General features: G+C 44.8%; 1 protein-coding gene across 1 annotated transcript in view; it reads right to left on the bottom strand.

Moving 5' to 3' along the window:
• The window catches only part of sdk2a (sidekick cell adhesion molecule 2a), a 163,004-nt gene extending 154,872 nt beyond the window's left edge, over nt 1-8,132 (bottom strand). The window contains exon 1 of the mRNA XM_055910703.1: nt 7,952-8,132. Within this exon, the coding sequence (XP_055766678.1) occupies nt 7,952-8,088 (137 nt within the window). The 5' untranslated portion in view covers nt 8,089-8,132. The remainder of the gene's footprint in view (nt 1-7,951) is intronic.
• Between the last annotated feature and the right edge of the window lie 8,564 nt (nt 8,133-16,696).

Genomic DNA, 16,696 nt, shown 5'->3' with positions numbered 1-16,696 from the left:
AACTCTCCCCTTAGTAACATGACTCAGCCTATCTGTTAGTTAACTCTCCCCTTAGTAACACACCTTAACCTGGCCTGTTAGTTAACTATCCCCTTAGTAACAAACCTCAACCTGGCCTGTTAGTTAACTCTCCCCTTAGTAACATGACTCAAACTGGCCTGATAGTTAACTCTCCCCTTAGTAACACACCTCAAACTGGCCTGTTAGTTAACTTTCCCCTTAGTAACATGACTCAAACTGGCCTGTTAGTTAACTCTCCCCTTAGTAACACACCTCAACATGGCCAGTTAGTTAACTCTCCCCTCAGTAACACACCTCAGCCTGGCCAGTTAGTTAACTATCCCCTTAGTAACATGACTCAGCCTGCCTGTTAGTTAACTCTCCCCTTAGTAACATGACTCAAACTGGCCTGTTAGTTAACTCTCCCCTTAGTAACACACCTCAACATGGCCAGTTAGTTAACTCTCCCCTTAGTAACACGCCTCAACCTGGCCAGTTAGTTAACTCTCCCCTTAGTAACATGACTCAACCTGGCCTGTTAGTTAACTCTATTCTTAGTAGCACACCCCAACCTGGCCTGTTAGTTAACTCTCTTCTTAGTAGCACGCCTCAACCTGGCCAGTTAGTTAACTCTCCCCTTAGTAACAAACCTCAACCTGGCCAGTTAGTTAACTCTCCCCTTAGTAACATGACTCAGCCTGCCTGTTAGTTAACTCTCCCCTTATTAACACACCTCAACCTGGCCTGTTAGTTAACTCTCTTCTTAGTAGCACACCTCAACCTGGCCTGTTAGTTAACTCTCCCCTTATTAACACACCTCAACCTGGCCTGTTAGTTAACTCTCCCCTTATTAACACACCTCAACCTGGCCTGTTAGTTAACTCTCTTCTTAGTAGCACGCCTCAACCTGGCCAGTTAGTTAACTCTCCCCTTAGTAACATGACTCAGCCTATCTGTTAGTTAACTCTCCCCTTAGTAACACACCTTAACCTGGCCTGTTAGTTAACTATCCCCTTAGTAACAAACCTCAACCTGGCCTGTTAGTTAACTCTCCCCTTAGTAACATGACTCAAACTGGCCTGATAGTTAACTCTCCCCTTAGTAACACACCTCAAACTGGCCTGTTAGTTAACTTTCCCCTTAGTAACATGACTCAAACTGGCCTGTTAGTTAACTCTCCCCTTAGTAACACACCTCAACATGGCCAGTTAGTTAACTCTCCCCTCAGTAACACACCTCAACCTGGCCAGTTAGTTAACTCTCCCCTTAGTAACATGACTCAGCCTATCTGTTAGTTAACTCTCCCCTTAGTAACATGATTCAGCCTGCCTGTTAGTTAACTCTCCCTTTAGTAACATGACTCAGCCTGCCTGTTAGTTAACTCTCCCTTTAGTAACATGACTCAGCCTGCCTGTTAGTTAACTCTCCCTTTAGTAACATGACTCAGCCTGCCTGTTAGTTAACTCTCCCCTTAGTAACATGACTCAGCCTGCCTGTTAGTTAACTCTCCCCTTAGTAACACACCTCAGCCTGGCTGTTAGTTAACTCTCCCCTTAGTAACACAACTCAGCCTGCCTGTTAGTTAACTCTCCCCTTAGTAAAACACCTCAGCCTGCCTGTCAGTTAACTCTCCCCTTAGTAACACACCTCAGCCTGGCTGTTAGTTAACTCTCCCCTTAGTTACACAACTCAGTCTGCCTGTTAGTTAACTCTCCCCTTAGTAACATGACTCAAACTGGCCTGTTAGTTAACTCTCCCCATAGTAACACACTTCAGCCTGGCCAGTTAGTTAACTATCCCCTTAGTAACATGACTCAGCCTGCCTGTTAGTTAACTCTCCCCTTAGTAACATGACTCAGCCTGCCTGTTAGTTAACTCTCCCCTTATTAACACACCTCAACCTGGCCTGTTAGTTAACTCTATTCTTAGTAGCACACCACAACCTGGCCTGTTAGTTAACTCTCCCCTTAGTAACACACCTCAGCCTGGCCAGTTAGTTAACTATCCCCTTAGTAACATGACTCAGCCTGCCTGTTAGTTAACTCTCCCCTTAGTAACATGACTCAAACTGGCCTGTTAGTTAACTCTCCCCTTAGCAACACACCTCAACATGGCCAGTTAGTTAACTCTCCCCTTAGTAACACGCCTCAACCTGGCCAGTTAGTTAACTCTCCCCTTAGTAACATGACTCAACCTGGCCTGTTAGTTAACTCTATTCTTAGTAGCACACCCCAACCTGGCCTGTTAGTTAACTCTCTTCTTAGTAGCACGCCTCAACCTGGCCAGTTAGTTAACTCTCCCCTTAGTAACAAACCTCAACCTGGCCAGTTAGTTAACTCTCCCCTTAGTAACATGACTCAGCCTGCCTGTTAGTTAACTCTCCCCTTATTAACACACCTCAACCTGGCCTGTTAGTTAACTCTCTTCTTAGTAGCACACCTCAACCTGGCCTGTTAGTTAACTCTCCCCTTATTAACACACCTCAACCTGGCCTGTTAGTTAACTCTCCCCTTATTAACACACCTCAACCTGGCCTGTTAGTTAACTCTCTTCTTAGTAGCACGCCTCAACCTGGCCAGTTAGTTAACTCTCCCCTTAGTAACATGACTCAGCCTATCTGTTAGTTAACTCTCCCCTTAGTAACACACCTTAACCTGGCCTGTTAGTTAACTATCCCCTTAGTAACAAACCTCAACCTGGCCTGTTAGTTAACTCTCCCCTTAGTAACATGACTCAAACTGGCCTGATAGTTAACTCTCCCCTTAGTAACACACCTCAAACTGGCCTGTTAGTTAACTTTCCCCTTAGTAACATGACTCAAACTGGCCTGTTAGTTAACTCTCCCCTTAGTAACACACCTCAACATGGCCAGTTAGTTAACTCTCCCCTCAGTAACACACCTCAACCTGGCCAGTTAGTTAACTCTCCCATTAGTAACATGACTCAGCCTATCTGTTAGTTAACTCTCCCCTTAGTAACATGATTCAGCCTGCCTGTTAGTTAACTCTCCCTTTAGTAACATGACTCAGCCTGCCTGTTAGTTAACTCTCCCTTTAGTAACATGACTCAGCCTGCCTGTTAGTTAACTCTCCCTTTAGTAACATGACTCAGCCTGCCTGTTAGTTAACTCTCCCCTTAGTAACATGACTCAGCCTGCCTGTTAGTTAACTCTCCCCTTAGTAACACACCTCAGCCTGGCTGTTAGTTAACTCTCCCCTTAGTAACACAACTCAGCCTTCCTGTTAGTTAACTCTCCCCTTAGTAAAACACCTCAGCCTGCCTGTCAGTTAACTCTCCCCTTAGTAACACACCTCAGCCTGGCTGTTAGTTAACTCTCCCCTTAGTTACACAACTCAGTCTGCCTGTTAGTTAACTCTCCCCTTAGTAACATGACTCAAACTGGCCTGTTAGTTAACTCTCCCCATAGTAACACACTTCAGCCTGGCCAGTTAGTTAACTATCCCCTTAGTAACATGACTCAGCCTGCCTGTTAGTTAACTCTCCCCTTAGTAACATGACTCAGCCTGCCTGTTAGTTAACTCTCCCCTTATTAACACACCTCAACCTGGCCTGTTAGTTAACTCTATTCTTAGTAGCACACCACAACCTGGCCTGTTAGTTAACTCTCCCCTTATTAACATACCTCAACCTGGCCTGTTAGTTAACTCTCTTCTTAGTAGCACGCCTCAACCTGGCCAGTTAGTTAACTCTCCCCTTAGTAACATGACTCAGCCTATCTGTTAGTTAACTCTCCCCTTAGTAACACACCTTAACCTGGCCTGTTAGTTAACTCTCCCCTTAGTAACAAACCTCAACCTGGCCTGTTAGTTAACTCTCCCCTTAGTAACATGACTCAAACTGGCCTGATAGTTAACTCTCCCCTTAGTAACACACCTCAAACTGGCCTGTTAGTTAACTTTCCCCTTAGTAACATGACTCAAACTGGCCTGTTAGTTAACTCTCCCCTTAGTAACACACCTCAACATGGCCAGTTAGTTAACTCTCCCCTCAGTAACACACCTCAACCTGGCCAGTTAGTTAACTCTCCCCTTAGTAACATGACTCAGCCTGCCTGTTAGTTAACTCTCCCTTTAGTAACATGACTCAGCCTGCCTGTTAGTTAACTCTCCCTTTAGTAACATGACTCAGCCTGCCTGTTAGTTAACTCTCCCCTTAGTAACATGACTCAGCCTATCTGTTAGTTAACTCTCCCCTTAGTAACACACCTTAACCTGGCCTGTTAGTTAACTCTCCCCTTAGTAACAAACCTCAACCTGGCCTGTTAGTTAACTCTCCCCTTAGTAACATGACTCAAACTGGCCTGATAGTTAACTCTCCCCTTAGTAACACACCTCAAACTGGCCTGTTAGTTAACTTTCCCCTTAGTAACATGACTCAAACTGGCCTGTTAGTTAACTCTCCCCTTAGTAACACACCTCAACATGGCCAGTTAGTTAACTCTCCCCTCAGTAACACACCTCAACCTGGCCAGTTAGTTAACTCTCCCCTTAGTAACATGACTCAGCCTATCTGTTAGTTAACTCTACCCTTAGTAACATGATTCAGCCTGCCTGTTAGTTAACTCTCCCTTTAGTAACATGACTCAGCCTGCCTGTTAGTTAACTCTCCCTTTAGTAACATGACTCAGCCTGCCTGTTAGTTAACTCTCCCTTTAGTAACATGACTCAGCCTGCCTGTTAGTTAACTCTCCCCTTAGTAACACACCTCAACCTGGCCTGTTAGTTAACTCTCCCCTTAGTAACACACCTCAACCTGGGCTGTTAGTTAACTATCCCCTTAGTAACAGGCCTCAACCTGGCCTGTTAGTTAACTCTCCCCTTATTAACATGACTTAACCTGGCCTGATAGTTAACTCTCCCCTTAGTAACATGACTTAACCTGGCCTGTTAGTTAACTCTCCCCTTAGTAACACGCCTCCACCTCAACTAGCATGAGTAGCACGTTGCCCTACTTTTCTAGTCTTTTTCCAAATGGTATTACCAAGTTTCCATTCACTCAGCTAAAAGTGAATTCAAATAAATAGTACATATTTTCACAATGGTCTTTTGTCTATTCCTTGTGTGTTCTCCCTCCTAGCCTCCTGGCATTCGAGGACAATAGCCCCTCCCCCCCAGACCTTCTCCCCTTAAGGAGAAGACAAGGAGACAGCGGGAGAGATAGAGTCCCGTCTCCTAATAACCTCTAGAGAAACAATGGTGGATGTTGGGATTCTATCTCACATTTAGTTTGCCTGCCCTGCATGGGGATAGGCCAGAACCTTAGATGGATGGACCGCTCACGTGTACTCCACAATAAATGGTGTCTGGGGTTATGACAAATAACATATCAATCCTTTGACACGCCTTTTGATACTTCATGAAATGTATTACCTGACCCTAGAGATATATCTGACCCTGAAGATATATCTGACCCTAGAGATATATCTGACCCTAGAGATATATCTGAACCTGGAGATATATCTGAACCTGGAGATATATCTGAACCTGGAGATATATCTGACCCTAGAGATATATCTGAACCTGGAAATATATCTGAACCTGGAGATATATCTGACCCTAGAGATATATCTGAACCTGGAGATATATCTGACCCTAGAGATATATCTGAACCTGGAGATATATCTGAACCTGGAGATATATCTGACCCTGAAGATATATCTGATCCTAGAGATATATCTGACCCTAGAGATATATCTGAACCTGGAGATATATCTGACCCTAGAGATATATCTGACCCTAGAGATATATCTGAACCTGGAGATATATCTGACCCTAGAGATATATCTGACCCTAGAGATATATCTGAACCTGGAGAAATATCTGACCCTAGAGATACATCTGACCCTGAAGATATATCTGACCCTAGAGATATATCTGAACCTGGAGATATATCTGAACCTGGAGATATATCTGACCCTGAAGATATATCTGATCCTAGAGATATATCTGACCCTAGAGATATATCTGAACCTGGAGATATATCTGACCCTAGAGATATATCTGACCCTAGAGATATATCTGACCCTAGAGATATATCTGACCCTAGAGATATATCTGAACCTGGAGATATATCTGAACCTGGAGATATATCTGACCCTGAAGATATATCTGACCCTAGAGATATATCTGACCCTAGAGATATATCTGACCCTAGAGATAAATCTGACCCTAGAGATATATCTGACCCTAGAGATATATCTGACCCTGGAGATATATCTGACCCTGGAGATATATCTGACCCTAGAGCTCTATCTGAACCTGGAGATATATCTGACCCTAGAGATATATCTGACCCTAGAGCTCTATCTGAACCTGGAGATATATCTGACCCTAGAGATATATCTGACCCTAGAGCTCTCTCTGAACCTGGAGATATATCTGAACCTGGAGATATATCTGACCCTAGAGCTCTATCTGAACCTGGAGATATATCTGAACCTGGAGATAGATCTGGAGATAGATATGAACCTCACCTGTACTCCAGAGAGAAGCACGTACCTCTGTGTACCTGTAGGTCTGAACCTCACCTGTTCTCCAGAGAGAAGCGTGTACCTCTGTGTACCTGTAGGTCTGAACCTCACCTGTACTCCAGAGAGAAGCACATGCCTCTGTGTACCTGTAGGTCTGAACCTCACCTGTACTACAGAGAGAAGCACGTACCTCTGTGTACCTGTAGGTCTGAACCTCACCTGTACTCCAGAGAGAAGCACGTACCTCTGTGTACCTGTAGGTCTGAACCTCACCTGTACTCCAGAGAGAAGCACATGCCTCTGTGTACCTGTAGGTCTGAACCTCACCTGTTCTCCAGAGAGAAGCACGTACCTCTGTGTACCTGTAGGTCTGAACCTCACCTGTTCTCCAGAGAGAAGCACATACCTCTGTGTACCTGTAGGTCTGAACCTCACCTGTACTCCAGTGAGAAGCGCGTACCTCTGTGTACCTGTAGGTCTGAACCTCACCTGTACTCCAGAGAGAAGCACATACCTCTGTGTACCTGTAGTTCTGAACCTCACCTGTACTCTAGAGAGAAGCACGTACCTCTGTGTACCTGTAGGTCTGAACCTCACCTGTACTCCAGAGAGAAGCACATACCTCTGTGTACCTGTAGGTCTGAACCTCACCTGTACTCTAGAGAGAAGCACATACCTCTGTGTACCTGTAGGTCTGAACCTCACCTGTACTCCAGAGAGAAGCGCGTACCTCTGTGTACCTGTAGGTCTGAACCTCACCTGTACTCCAGAGAGAAGCACATACCTCTGTGTACCTGTAGGTCTGAACCTCACCTGTACTCCAGAGAGAAGCACATACCTCTGTGTACCTGTAGGTCTGAACCTCACCTGTACTCCAGAGAGAAGCGCATACCTCTGTGTACCTGTAGGTCTGAACCTCACCTGTACTCCAGAGAGAAGCACATACCTCTGTGTACCTGTAGGTCTGAATCTCACCTGTACTCCAGAGAGAAGCACATACCTCTGTGTACCTGTAGTTCTGAACCTCACCTGTACTCCAGAGAAAAGCACGTACCTCTGTGTACCTGTAGGTCTGAACCTCACCTGTTCTCCAGAGAGAAGCACATACCTCTGTGTACCTGTAGGTCTGAACCTCACCCGTACTACAGAGAGAAGCACGTACCTCTGTGTACCTGTAGGTCTGAACCTCACCTGTACTCCAGAGAGAAGCACGTACCTCTGTGTACCTGTAGGTCTGAACCTCACCTGTACTCCAGAGAGAAGCGCGTACCTCTGTGTACCTGTAGGTCTGAATCTCACCTGTTCTCCAGAGAGAAGCACATACCTCTGTGTACCTGTAGGTCTGAACCTCACCTGTACTCCAGAGAGAAGCGCGTACCTCTGTGTACCTGTAGGTCTGAACCTCACCTGTACTCCAGAGAGAAGCACGTACCTCTGTGTACCTGTAGGTCTGAACCTCACCTGTACTCCAGAGAGAAGCGCGTGAGCTCAGTTGCGTTGTAAAGCCATTTAAACTCCAGAGGCCAGCTGCCCTCAGCCATACAGGTAAGAACCAGCCTGTTACGCTCCAGATGAACCTGGGTCTGGACTGGCTCCATCTTAAAGTAGGGAGGAACGTCATCTACAGAGGGGGAGGTAGAGGAGAGAGGGAGAATGGAAGGGAGGGGAATGGAGAGAGGAAGAGAGAGAGACAATTTATACAAATGTACTTTGGACCTCTAAAACTTCAAGATTATTTGGTATTACATATTACTGATAATACATGCACATTTAGCAAAAAGAAATGAATTTAATTTAATAAAGACAGAGCGAGAGGGGAGAGAAAGAGAGAGGGGAGAGAATGTTTGGGAGGAGAGAGAGTGTGAGAGAAGACAGAGAGAGAGAGAGAACGAGAGAGGGAGGGGGTTAATAATTGGGTAATGTCAGTACAGAGAGAGAGTTTGTGAGAGAGAAAGAGAGAGAAAGAGAGACAGAGAGACAGAGAGAGAGAGAGAGAGAGAGAGAGAGAGAGAGAGAGAGAGAGAGAGAGAGAGAGAGAGAGAAATAGCATCACTGAAGTAACCGAGAGCTAGAGAGGAAGCAGACAGAGGCAGCGTTTGTAGAGAACATTTCTCCATGAAGTTTCCCCTAGCTTTAACACTGTGACAGCATGAGCTATGCTCTGCAGAGTCCTTCATTTATCTGTATGGATAATACCTCCATATTATGTAGCTACACCCAGCCAGACACACACACTGCAACGATGACTTTGTGTGTGTGTGAGTGATGAGCAGCCCCGGCAGCTATAGCCTTTAAGGTGACACTGTAGTGAACAACAGGAGACAAACTGTTTTTCATCTGAGCCGATGAGAAACTCCTGATCAGATATATTGATCTGTCTGAGTCACAGCCCAGCGGCGACAGGGAGCGTATGTGTGTGTGTGTCTGTCTGTGTGAGTGTGAGACTGAGACTGAGAACAATGGATGTGTCTGTGTCTCAACAAGCCTGTATAAACCTGCGCTGTGGGTAATTTCGAGGGGATGAGAGAGGCACACACACACACACACACACACACACACACACACACACACACACACACACACACACACACACTCACACACACACACACACACACACACACACACACACACACACACACACACACACACACACACACACACACACACACACACACACACACACACACACACACACACACACACACACACACACACCACTCAAACCAGCAACAATAGCATTAACGTCACCAGAGTGTTTCTATAAAAAGCAACAGATTATCTTCCTCTCTGGTGTCCTCTCAGTACTGTCACACACACACACACACACACACACACACACACACACACACACACACACACACACACACACACACACACACACACACACACACACACACACACACACACACACACACACACACACACACACACACACACACACACACACACACTGACACCTTCCAACTATAACTCTATTTAGCCCCCACCTCTTCATTGATCCTTGGGAGAACAGAAATGGAACTGTAGTCTCCATTTACCCAGAACACCTGACGTGTGTGTGTGTGTGTGTGTGTGTGTGTGTGTGTGTGTGTGTGTGTGTGTGTGTGTGTGTGTGTGTGTGTGTGTGTGTGTGTGTGTGTGTGTGTGTGTGTGTGTGTGTGTGTGTGTGTGTGTGTGTGTGTGTGTGTGTGTGTGTGGTGTCTCTGAAATTACATCCCTGTGGAAAATACATAGAGGCTGAGGGGCGCATCCACTTAGCGATGCACACACACACACACACACACACACACACACACACACACACACACACACACACACACACACACACACACACACACACACACACACACACACACACACACACACACTAACCCAACATTTCCCCCCAATGTCGGCACTAATGCAATTTCATAAAATACAGAAGATGTGCAGCATTAGATTAGCAAAACATCCTAAAGCACATTATCCAAAACATGTATCCTTTAGCCTAGCGTATTTTACAGCACACAAAGTCCCAGAAATTCAAAGCACACAAAATAATTGACACTGCCAGACTGCAGACGCGAATGCAGTTAATAAACCCTACAGGAAACCGGTCATTTACCTGTCTTGTAGGATCGGTCATTTACCTGTCTTGTAGGATCGGTCATTTACCTGTCTTGTAGGATCGGTCATTTACCTGTCTTGTAGGATCGGTCATTTACCTGTCTTGTGGATCGGTCATTTACCTGTCTTGTAGGATCGGTAATTCACCTGTCTTGTAGGATCGGTCATTTACCTGTCTTGTAGGATCGGTCATTTACCTGTCTTGTAGGATCGGTCATTTACCTGTCTTATAGGATCGGTCATTTACCTGTCTTGTAGGATCGGTCATTTACCTGTCTTGTAGGATCGGTCATTTACCTGTCTTATAGGATCGGTCATTTACCTGTCTTGTAGGATCGGTCATTTACCTGTCTTGTAGGATCGGTCATTTACCTGTTTTGTAGGATCGGTCATTTACCTGTCTTGTAGGATCGGTCATTTACCTGTCTTGTAGGATCTGTAATTTACCTGTCTTGTAGGATCGGTCATTTACCTGTCTTGTAGGATCGGTCATTTACCTGTCTTGTAGGATCGGTCATTTACCTGTCTTGTAGGATCGGTCATTTAGCTGTCTTGTAGGATCGGTCATTTACCTGTCTTGTAGGATCGGTCATTTACCTGTCTTGTAGGATCTGTAATTTACCTGTCTTGTAGGATCGGTCATTTACCTGTCTTGTAGGATCGGTCATTTACCTGTCTTGTAGGATCGGTCATTTACCTGTCTTGTAGGATCGGTCATTTAGCTGTCTTGTAGGATCGGTCATTTACCTGTCTTGTAGGATCGGTCATTTACCTGTCTTGTAGGATCGGTCATTTACCTGTCTTGTAGGATCGGTCATTCACCTGTCTTGTAGGATCGGTCATTCACCTGTCTTGTAGGATCGGTCATTTACCTGTCTTGTAGGATCGGTCATTTAGCTGTCTTGTGGATCGGTCATTTACCTGTCTTGTAGGATCGGTAATTCACCTGTCTTGTAGGATCGGTCATTTACCTGTCTTGTAGGATCGGTCATTTACCTGTCTTGTAGGATCGGTCATTTACCTGTCTTATAGGATCGGTCATTTACCTGTCTTGTAGGATCGGTCATTTACCTGTCTTGTAGGATCGGTCATTTACCTGTCTTATAGGATCGGTCATTTACCTGTCTTGTAGGATCGGTCATTTACCTGTCTTGTAGGATCGGTCATTTACCTGTTTTGTAGGATCGGTCATTTACCTGTCTTGTAGGATCGGTCATTTACCTGTCTTGTAGGATCTGTAATTTACCTGTCTTGTAGGATCGGTCATTTACCTGTCTTGTAGGATCGGTCATTTACCTGTCTTGTAGGATCGGTCATTTACCTGTCTTGTAGGATCGGTCATTTAGCTGTCTTGTAGGATCGGTCATTTACCTGTCTTGTAGGATCGGTCATTTACCTGTCTTGTAGGATCTGTAATTTACCTGTCTTGTAGGATCGGTCATTTACCTGTCTTGTAGGATCGGTCATTTACCTGTCTTGTAGGATCGGTCATTTACCTGTCTTGTAGGATCGGTCATTTACCTGTCTTGTAGGATCGGTCATTTACCTGTCTTGTAGGATCGGTCATTTACCTGTCTTGTAGGATCGGTCATTTACCTGTCTTGTAGGATCGGTCATTCACCTGTCTTGTAGGATCGGTCATTCACCTGTCTTGTAGGATCGGTCATTTACCTGTCTTGTAGGATCGGTCATTTACCTGTCTTGTAGGATCGGTCATTTACCTGTCTTATATCATAGAGCTGGCACTCAGATCGGGGGGTGGATATTTTAGGTGCGTCCTTCAAAACGTGATCCAAAGTGTTAATTTCAGGCAGCGCTGGTAGGGATATTTAAGACAAACACAAAGCTGGTTTTAGTGGTAACAGGGTTGGTTTTGACAGTGGAAACGCAGCCTATCCAGCCGTGATGCACACCGCCCATATGCACACGGGACAACAGCCGTGATGCACACCGCCCATATGCACAGGGGACAACAGCCGTGATGCACACCGCCCATATGCACACGGGACAACAGCCGTGATGCACACCGCCCATATGCACACGGGACAACAGCCGTGATGCACACCGCCCATATGCACACGGGACAACAGCCGTGATGCACACCGCCCATATGCACACGGGACAACTGCTTGGGAATAAATCACCAGAGCAAACAGTGAGCCCACAAAAACCTTTCTGATCTACGTATCGTAGGCAGACCCACATTATTTTAGCCATGCAGCATCCTGTTATGGATGTGTGTAAAACTCCCTCTGTGATGTATGATACATGTGTCCATGCCCATCATGAAACCAGAGAGGAGAACCTTGCTGAATACCAGGGAACCTCGTGTTTAGAAGTTATCTGTAACCGATAAAAATAGCTTGTTTTTCATTTGATATGTTGAAAACCCAAGCCCTCCGTAGGCTACCCTTATCCGAGGCCAACTACCGTATAACGAAGGCTGGTTCTACAGAAATGTGCCTTTTATCCTGGGGATAAAACATGTTTATTAACACAAAACCTATTCAAATGATTCACTGTCCTGGTTTAAAGGTGAGAACATCCGTGGAATGCAACTTCTGGAGAAGTGTGATTGCAATCTGTAAGATGGTTTCAATATGTTTGTAAAACATTATATTTGGGAGTGTTCTCCCTTTCTCTATATATTGGATCTTTGTCCAGCTATTGCGACACGTTTGACGTGCATAAAACCCTCCATAGTCTACATTGTTTTAATATTATATGCCCAGAGGGAGCAATTATGGTGCCTGTAAGTGTATTTAGACAGAGCCTATTTAGAGAGAGGGAGAGACGGAGAGAGATTGTAAATACAACCCATATTTATGCTTATTTATTTTCCCTTGTGTACTTTAACCATTTGTACATCGTTACAACACTGTATATATACATAATATGACATTTGTAATGTCTTTATTCTTTTGAAACTTTTGTATGTGTAATGTTGACTGTTAATTTCTATTGTTTATTTCCCTTTTGTATATTATCTACCTCACTTGCTTTGGCAATGTTCACACATGTTTCCCATGCCAATAAAGCCCCTTGAATTGAATTGAATTGAGAGAGAGATGGAGATGGGGAGAGAGAGAGAGAGATGGGGAGAGAGAGAGAGAGAAAGAGAGAGAGATGGAGAGAGAGAGGAGAGAGAGATGGAGATGGAGAGAGAGATGGAGAGAGAGATGGAGATGGAGAGAGAGAGTGAGATGGGGAGAGAGAGAGAAAGAGAGAGAGATAGATGGAGAGAGAGAGAGATAGAGAGAGAGATAGGGAGAGAGATGGAGAGAGAGATGGAGAGAGAGATGGAGATGGAGAGAGAGAGTGAGATGGGGAGAGAGAGAGAGATAGACGGAGAGAGAGAGATAGAGAGAGAGATGGAGAGAGAGATGGAGATGGAGCGAGAGATGGAGAGAGAGATGGAGATGGAGAGAGAGATTGAGAGAGAGATGGAGATGGAGAGAGAGAGTGAGATGGGGAGAGAGAGAGAAAGAGAGAGAGATAGATGGAGAGAGAGAGAGATAGAGAGAGAGATAGGGAGAGAGATGGAGAGAGAGATGGAGAGAGAGATGGAGATGGAGAGAGAGAGTGAGATGGGGAGAGAGAGAGAGATAGACGGAGAGAGAGAGATAGAGAGAGAGATGGAGATGGAGCGAGAGATGGAGAGAGAGATGGAGATGGAGAGAGAGATTGAGAGAGAGATGGAGATGGAGAGAGAGAGTGAGATGGGGAGAGAGAGAGAGATAGACAGAGAGAGAGAGAGAGAGAGAGAGATGGAGAGAGAGATGGAGAGAGAGATGGAGATGGAGAGAGAGATTGAGAGAGAGATGGAGATGGAGAGAGAGAGTGAGATGGGGAGAGAGAGAGAGAAAGAGAGAGAGATAGACGGAGAGAGAGAGAGAGAGAGAGAGAGAGAGAGAGAGAGAGAGAGAGAGAGAGAGAGATGGAGATGGGGAGAGAGATGGAGATGGAGAGAGAGAGAGATGGAGATGGAGAGAGAGAGAGATAGACATAGAGAGAGAGAGAGAAAGAGAGATGGAGATGGGGAGAGAGATGGAGATGGAGAGAGAGAGAGAGAAAGAGAGAGAGATAAAGATACATGACAGGGCCCTGACAGTAAATCTCAGTAAGACCAAAATTATGGTGTTCCAAAAAAGGTCCAGTCGCCAAGACCACAAATTCCATCTCGACACTGTTGCCCTAGAGCACACAAAAAACTATACATACCTCGGCCTAAACATCAGCGCAACAGGTAACTTCCACAAAGCTGTGAACGATCTGAGAGACAAGGCAAGAAGGGCCTTCTATGCCATCAAAAGAAACATAAATTTCAACATACCAATTAGGATCTGGCTAAAAATACTTGAATCAGTCATTGAGCCCATTGCCCTTTATGGTTGTGAGGTCTGGGGTCCGCTCACCAACCAAGACTTCATAAAATGGGACAAACACCAAATTGAGACTCTGCATGCAGAATTCTGCAAAAATATCCTCCGTGTACAACGTAAAACACCAAATAATGCATGCAGAGCAGAATTAGGCCGATACCCACTAATTATTAAAATCCAGAAAAGAGCCGTTAAATTCTACAACCACCTAAAAGGAAGCGATTCCCAAACCTTCCATAACAAAGCCATCACCTACAGAGAGATGAACCTGGAGAAGAGTCCCCTAAGCAAGCTGGTCCTAGGGCTCTGTTCACAAACACAAACACACCCCACAGAGCCCCAGGACAACAGCACAATTAGACCCAACCAAATCATGAGAAAACAAAAAGATAATTACTTGACACATTGGAAAGATTTAACAAAAAACAGAGCAAACTAGAATGCTATTTGGCCCTAAACAGAGAGTACACATTGGCAGAATACCTGACCACTGTGACTGACCCAAAATTAAGGAAAGCTTTGACTATGTACAGACTCAGTGAGCATAGACTTGCTATTGAGAAAGGCCGCCATAGGCAGACATGGCTCTCAAGAGAAGACAGGCTATGTGCACACTGCCCACAAAATGAGGTGGAAACTGAGCTGCACTTCCTAACCTCCTGCCAAATGTATGACCATATTAGAGACACATATTTCCCTCAGATCACACAGATCCACAAAGAATTCGAAAACAAATCCAATTTTGATAAACTCCCAAATCTATTGGGTGAAATACCACAGTGTGCCATCACAGCAGCAAGATTTGTGACCTGTTGCCACCAGAAAAGGGCAACCAGTGAAGAACAAACACCATTGTAAATACAACCCATATTTATGCTTATTTATTTTCCCTTGTGTACTTTAACCATTTGTACATTGTTACAACACTGTATATATATAATATGACATTTGTAATGTCTTTATTGTTTTGAAACTTCTGTATGTATAATGTTTACTGTTAATTTTTATTGTTTATTAACACTTTTGTATATTATCTACCTCACTTGCTTTGGCAATGTTAACACATGTTCCCCATGCCAATAAAGCCCCTTGAATTGAATTGATACATGATGTATATGTGCATGCCTCTGTGTGTGCTGCAGTGTGTATCCTCACGTGGCCATGTGTGTGTACCTTCTGTCTTTGTGTCAACCAGTATGAGTGACATTCACATAGATAATATGAATATGACCCCCCCCCTCGAAAGAGTGGAATAGAGGACCAGCCATTACAGATAATGCTTCATTTCCTGCAAAGTGCTGATGTGTTGACAGAAAGGGAGAGGAAGTACAGTGCAGTAGAGACATGTGGTGATGTGTTGACAGAAAGGGAGAGGAAGTACAGTGCAGTAGAGACATGTGGTGATGTGTTGACAGAAAGGGAGAGGAAGTACAGTGCAGTAGAGACATGTGCTGATGTGTTGACAGAAAGGGAGAGGAAGTACAGTGCAGTAGAGACATGTGCTGACAACAGGACGGTGGTTTTCAATCCAATACTGAACACGACACAGACCATGTATGATGAACATACCGGTCTCTGTCATTGTCAATGTTGACAGTTCTGCAAGTCTCTTTTGATTAAATGTGTACGATAAACGGCTGTACGATTATTCATGTCAGAAGAGAAGAGGTTCTTCCAGCACAATACCCAGTTGATCCTCTATTCTGGACCAGTCCACTATGTCCACTACTAGTTGACCCTCTATTCTGTACTGGACCAGTCCACTATGTCCCTACTAGTTGATCCTCTATTCTGGACCAGTCCACTATGTCCCCTACTAGTTGAGCCTCTATTCTGGACCAGTCCACTATGTCCCTACTAGTTGAGCCTCTATTCTGGACCAGTCCACTATGTCCCTACTAGTTGAGCCTCTATTCTGGACCAGTCCACTATGTCCCCTACTAGTTGATCCTCTATTCTGTATTGAACCAGTCCACTATGTCCACTACTAGTTGATCCTCTATTCTGTACTGGACCAGTCCACTATGTCCACTACTAGTTGATCCTCTATTCTGTATTGGACCAGTCCACTATGTCCCTACTAGTTGATCCTCTATTCTGGACCAGTCCACTATGTCCCTACTAGTTGATCCTCTATTCTGTACCAGTCCACTATGTCCCCTACTAGTTGATCCTCTATTCTGTATTGGACCAGTCCACTATGTCCCTACTAGTTGAT

Source organism: Salvelinus fontinalis, unplaced genomic scaffold (assembly GCF_029448725.1).
Source record: "Salvelinus fontinalis isolate EN_2023a unplaced genomic scaffold, ASM2944872v1 scaffold_0024, whole genome shotgun sequence".
NCBI lineage: Eukaryota > Metazoa > Chordata > Actinopteri > Salmoniformes > Salmonidae > Salvelinus > Salvelinus fontinalis.
This window is presented reverse-complemented; position numbering and strand designations above follow the sequence as displayed.